Here is a 6,026-nt window from a genome sequence, read left to right as displayed (position 1 = left end):
CCCCCATGTTAAGCAGGGGGAAACGCTATCTGATAGCGTTGCCCATGAAAAACCCCATGAAATGTAGAAATTACAAAATGGTGGATATACCTCACTAGAGCAATGAAAATTTAGCTTTTATACTGATTACAAAACGTGATTTTATTTTACAACTGGTTATTACTTTTATGTTACAGAAAACATAAGTCCCTTTATGCCAGGATAGAATGTGCTTTGGAATGCCAAACGACAAAAACAAGGTGAGAATCAACATTATGCGATATAAATTGATGACAGATTAATGGTTATCCGTTTGTGGAGAATATTCAGCTTACTATTGAGTTAATGGTAGTTTTCTTTAGGATCCCCTGATTCTAAAGAGGTACATGTTGGGTTTTGTTTACAAATAAGCTTGCTGTTCAATGCAGAACAAAATGTGACGTCAAAAATGACCCGGGGCCGGCGATGGGAGCTAAGGGGTTAACAGTTTCAAAAAAGGTGAAGAGTTAACTATTTATTCAGAGGAAATCACTGATGAAAGCAATGTCAGAAATGATACCTGATTAAACAGGGCTTAAATGTCTCTTTTTTTTATGGTTTTTTAAAGAAAGTATTCCCACTTCTCTGATCACTGTATGAACAAGTCATATTGCAACACTCAAAGCTTCAGTTGTGGTTAATAATAAAATGCAACCGGCTGCTTTAAAACTTAAAAAGTAAACTACATGCTAAAAATAACCAGAGCACATCAGCCTTCAATCAAACCAAGTCCTAGAAGCTCCCTTCTGAACTCTATGCAGGCATGTGAAGCTGCTCACTCACCATGACAGAAGCAGATCTGTGGCCGTCTCCGCTGTGCTAAACAGTGCAAATACTATCCAGTACATCATCCATTTTACCTGCAGAGACAGAGGGGAGAAAGAGCGAATAAATTAAAAATAGCACATGAAAACACAGGACTTTACACAAGCTAGGAAGAGTGATGAACACAGAGGTTGTGAACATGCCAAAGCCAAATAGTGATGTGTGAATTTGTTGTGAACCGATGACATTATCTTATCCTTAAACCAGGACTTTGAGATGAATCAGCACTGATCAAAATATGAGAAGCTTCAGATGTAGTGGGAACTCTTAATATCCTATAAGGAGAGTATAAATGTTTAGAAACATAAGAGTACGAAAAACATGTAGCCACAAGAAGACAAGACCACATCAACCGTCTCATTTCATTAGTCAAACGGTGGTGGGGGGGACATCAGCTTTAAAAATGGCTTCACCCCCTTTTTTTTTTTTTATCCTCCTCCCATCACTCCCTACTTCTGCTTGAGCAGCAATCCAAGGGTTGCCACGGTAACCTGACAGGAGGAGAGTGCTCTCCAGTATAAATGTAGGCCGGGGGACAGCTCCTCCTCCTGGCTCCCCCCCTTCCTCGATGAGGTAAGCAGGAGGAACCCTGTTTGGAAGACAGACCCTCAGCTGAAAACAGAACAAGATTCTGCAGAACTTTCAGCCTGTTTCCCTTAGAAACGCTGTTTAATTAATTAGCACCGGTGTGAATCGGGTTTCATATTAACGCCACACAAAGACGAACCTATAGGATGGGGGGTGGCTGTTGTTTATTATTATTGTGTTTTTTTTTTTATTTTATTTTATTTGATGTTTTTTGTTGTTCTCGCGGCGGAATTCTTTGGTGGTCTCTTGTTGTCGTAGTTATTGAAGGTGGTGCTAAGGAGGAGGAGGTGGTTTATTAGGAATAAATATAAATTAAATTTAAATAAGAAATTTGTTAATAATAGGTTAGAGGTTCTGGAACTCATTATATTTTCTTTAGCATACATAAAAAGCAAAACCATTACTTATGCCAAGGAGTTTTCATTAAAAAAAAACATGCAGGAGACTCATGAATCGGACTATTTGTTAAATAACAGCATACCACAAAGTTGATTAAACTGGCGTATAACGACAGAAAAAAACAGCACCAATTGCAATTTTCTATCTGTACTACTGATTTTTTTTTAAACAATTATAAGATAATCATCTACAAAACTAGTTTGTTTATTTTATTCAAATTCTCCAATAAGGTTTTAAAGATTCCATTTTGAACCCTTTATAAAGAGGTTTAATTCCCAGGGACAGTTTGGCGTATTTTTTTTTAAACCATGCTCTTTTTGTCTTTATCAAATGCAACGTTTTACCAAATAAAAAAAAGGGAGGTATAATTATAAATATTGATGAAAAAAACAAATATTTATCTGGTTCAGGGCTGCATGTAACGACTATTTAGCAAATCGATAAAAGTTTGTTGTTTTAGATTAATCGATTAATAATTGGATGGCCAAAAGATTCCTTTCATCAGTGATTTTATTTTTACAAAATTGATATAATTACTGCTCAAAGTGGGTCGCTCTGTCAGCTGAAGGCATATTTTATGGTCTCTATTCTCCAGTTAAGGATTGATCAATTACTAAATTAGTTGACGATCTAATCGACTAATCCGATTAATTGTTTCAGCCCTAATTTGGATACAATAATTCACTATCTTTTGAAAGATTATTTTTATAGATTGTAATGAAAAAAAAAACACCATAAACAGCGAGAGTTCCGCTCCTCCTGAAATAAAAAAAAAAAATTTGAAAATAAAACAATGTGCTTCTTTATACTCATTTATTTACCTTTTTTCTTTAGTCTCTCTGAAAAACTGATTATGATCGAAAGTTTTCAACACACGTAACTGAACCTTAATCAAGTCCACCAGTGGTGCCGGTGTTACATTAAAACCTTTTAATCAATAACTGTTTCTTGTGTATGGTAATCATTTAAAGTGAAGTTGATAAATCATAACAGCTGGGAGGAGCAGAGAGCACAAACTAAATGGAACAAAGCAAACAGGAGGAGTCCTGCTCTAACAATGACTGGAGGTGATACTCACATATTCCTTCACATTCTTCGTTTTGACGGCCTTATAGGAGGAGTATGCAGGGTAGAGCGTCCCAAAGGCGAGGCTGAAAAAGAAAGAGGGAAGACCTGGATCAATGTAAGGAGGACATGCATGACCTCTGGGTATGGACGCCCGACAAACTCAACCATAGAGACTGTTTACATTTGCACTGAGCTTAGATAAACAAAAAGAGGCTGATCTTCTGCACCAACTGTCCTACTTTTACTTGAACAAGCACAGTCCTCCCCCCCTTTCCTTTTGATTTGAGTGGTGATGCTCCAAAATAGACTTAATCAATAGAAACACTGTAATGGAGATCCCACAGTCAGGAAGAGTGCAAAGGGATGAAATGGAAAAAATGAACAAATGGGTCTGCCAGGGGTGGGACACCATGTGTTGGCTCATGTGCAACTCTGGGACTCTGTGCACAGAGACTGTTGCAACCTTTGTTCTTTGGGAGGATTTGTGCTGATGTGACATGTGCAAAGAGGAAGACATGGAAAAGCAGTCACCAGTGCAGAGCGAGTCCATTTTTGAGACCTTAAACTAGAGCTCTAGGATTAAATGTGCATCCGACTGAGACCCAGTTGAACATATTTAGCATTTCTCTATGCCATACCATCTCACACTCTCTGTCCTATATGCAGTAGAGTCTGACCTGACTTAAAGCAGCCCTCAAGGCTAGTGATAACTGAAGCCACAAGCTTCTTTGTTTCTATATCACAAAATTACTTCAGAATTTGAGGCTAAACGGGCTTTTTCTTCAGAAAGACATGAAAGCAAATTTATTAAAGCTGTATTGCCTATTTAAGTGGTTTGCTTTAATTACCGTACAACATATTAAAACTCTTGATTTTTCACATTGATTGTCCATGTAAAACCAGACATGTTAGTAGGGAGGACAATTAACTTTAGCATAAATGTCATTCGTTAGCATCTCCCGATTAACATAACAAACACAACATAACAAATACAATCAAGTCAAGTTTTAAAGCTTGCAATTCATAGATGCTTTTTTCCCCAAACATTTTTTCGTTATAGTGTTAAATATATTCTTTATTTCATCTTACTTTTATGTACTACTGAATAGAGCTCTACCAAAGAAAATCTCAGTAAAACACATTGAAATTAATGCTACACAGAAAACCTAAAAGACTAGGAATATCTTTAGCAATGCATTCAAAATGTTCAAAGAGCCAACTAAAATGGAAATGGCCAACCATTTGTTTGAAGTGCTGCAGCTATAATGATGCATATGCATCACACTGCCTGATCGGTGCATGACTAACTGAGGCACAGGGAGGAACAGGAGCCGGCTGGAAGCAGTTTGCAGTTTATTACCTAATCAGGAATATTTAGAGGAATGGGAACATTTCAACACTATTTTAAATACTAAGGAAAAGAGCAGCATCTGTGACATGTTTGATATTTAAAGAAGGGAATGAAGCAGCAAGAGTAAACTAAATCAGAATTTAAAATAACCAAAAAAAATGTACTGGAAACAGTTAAACAGAGGAAAATCTTAAATTTAGCTCTGAATTGGTACACCCATTTACAAAAGCCAACAAATTACATCATTTCCAGAGTTTATGCAAAACTATCAATATAAAGGCACGCCGTGTAACTTTTGGCAACTAGGGGTGCTATATCTATAACTGCCTGTATTTTGCTTCAACTAAACATCAAAAATAATAAAGATATGACTGTATACTAGGAGCAAAGTGTTAACTTGCCAATCTAATAATAAAGTTGAGAAGAGAGAATCTGTTTTACATCCAGCCTTTGCCGACGAACAAATTCCTTTCCAAGATCGACTCTTGTTTTTTCCTCACTCACAATCATTCCATGTTTTCTCTTTTTAGCATCCTCAGAAGGTTTAAACTTTTTCCTTTCCTCAGCCATGACCAGTAGTCGAGCAGGCTGAAAAATAGTAGAGCAAAAGCCTTAGTTCCATGACGATATAAGAGCCTGTGGACGTAAAGAGATACGTTCTTCCAGGTCACACGGGCCTGACCAATGATGGTGCGTCTTCTCCTAACTTTCATAGGCGGTATTTCAAGAGAGGAGCCCCCTCTTAGTATTAATAGTGTCAAGCGCTGTATATTGGCCTGAGGAATCATATAAAATAACTAATATGCGTAAAATCTTTAGGTCACAAATCCTGCGGTTGCCTTTAATAAATAACATCAACATTAAACTTACATATCTTAAACACTAAAGCATGGGTAATTTAAAGACAATCATGTCAACTGGGAAATTTAATCCAATAAGTAGAAATTACATTTTGTACCCAAATAACATTTAAACTGCTTCATCTTTGTTTTCTTTACTAGTCTTGTTCTGAATTATGATAAACCGGACTAAATGCGAGATTAAATGTGTTAATAAGTCTGGCCCCGATGAATGAGACATCGGAAGATTGTTGATGAGCACAAACCGTTGTTTTTCAAACTGCTGTCTGTGCCTATTGGCCAACGCTCTGATCAATGAGCGCAACTGACTGTGACGTAGGATGCGCAACAGAAAGCTGGTGGGGGTGTGTAAACAAACAGCCTGTCTGAAACGGCGAATACGTCCTTCTGAAAAATGAATGAGCGTAGATCCTCTTCCTGCTCACGTTTCAACATAAACCCCAATTCTAATCCTTCCAAAACTGATTCCAAAGCTGAGTCAAAAACCGCCATCAGAGCCAGCGGTCCTTTCAACTTCGGAAATAATTTTTAAATCGGTAAATGGACCAAATAGTGATGCTTTAAAGTATAATATTCTTACCTCAAACGGTCTTAAAACGTACTTTTACTGAACAACAGCAACAGAAAAGAGAATTTGTAACTTTCAAAGGGGTGCTCCATTGAAAGCTGCTGCTGCTGCATTGCATGCTACTGTTCAATAGCTGTTGCCATCTCCCTTGTTGTGCTTTCTCCAGAGTCGCACAGCTTTGTCGTCATGCCCTCAAAACACCCTCTGCATGCAGAAATTCAAAACACATCTCTGCGCTGTGATTGGCCCGCCAGTTTTAGGGCCTGGGGCATTGATCGAGGCTAGATCACTTGCAGGAAAAAATTATTTTGGCCACTGGTGGGTGGGGCTAACCTGACAACAGCCAGAT

At 37.8% G+C, this 6,026-nt stretch overlaps 1 protein-coding gene across 1 annotated transcript in view; it reads right to left on the bottom strand.

Annotated features, from left to right (window-relative positions):
• reep2 (receptor accessory protein 2) overlaps positions 1 to 6,026 on the bottom strand; it is a 14,649-nt gene that overhangs the window by 7,148 nt on the left and 1,475 nt on the right. The window contains exons 2-3 of the mRNA XM_015401321.1: positions 2,909 to 2,981; positions 802 to 878 (exon numbers count right to left, since the gene is read on the bottom strand). Coding sequence (XP_015256807.1) covers positions 802 to 878; positions 2,909 to 2,981 — 150 coding nt within the window. The remainder of the gene's footprint in view (positions 1 to 801; positions 879 to 2,908; positions 2,982 to 6,026) is intronic.

The sequence above is a fragment of the Cyprinodon variegatus genome, unplaced genomic scaffold, assembly GCF_000732505.1.
Source record: "Cyprinodon variegatus isolate N-32 unplaced genomic scaffold, C_variegatus-1.0 Scaffold31, whole genome shotgun sequence".
In the NCBI taxonomy this organism is placed as follows: domain Eukaryota; kingdom Metazoa; phylum Chordata; class Actinopteri; order Cyprinodontiformes; family Cyprinodontidae; genus Cyprinodon; species Cyprinodon variegatus.
The sequence above is the reverse complement of the archived record's forward strand: the minus strand, read 5'-3'. Positions and strand labels throughout refer to the sequence as shown.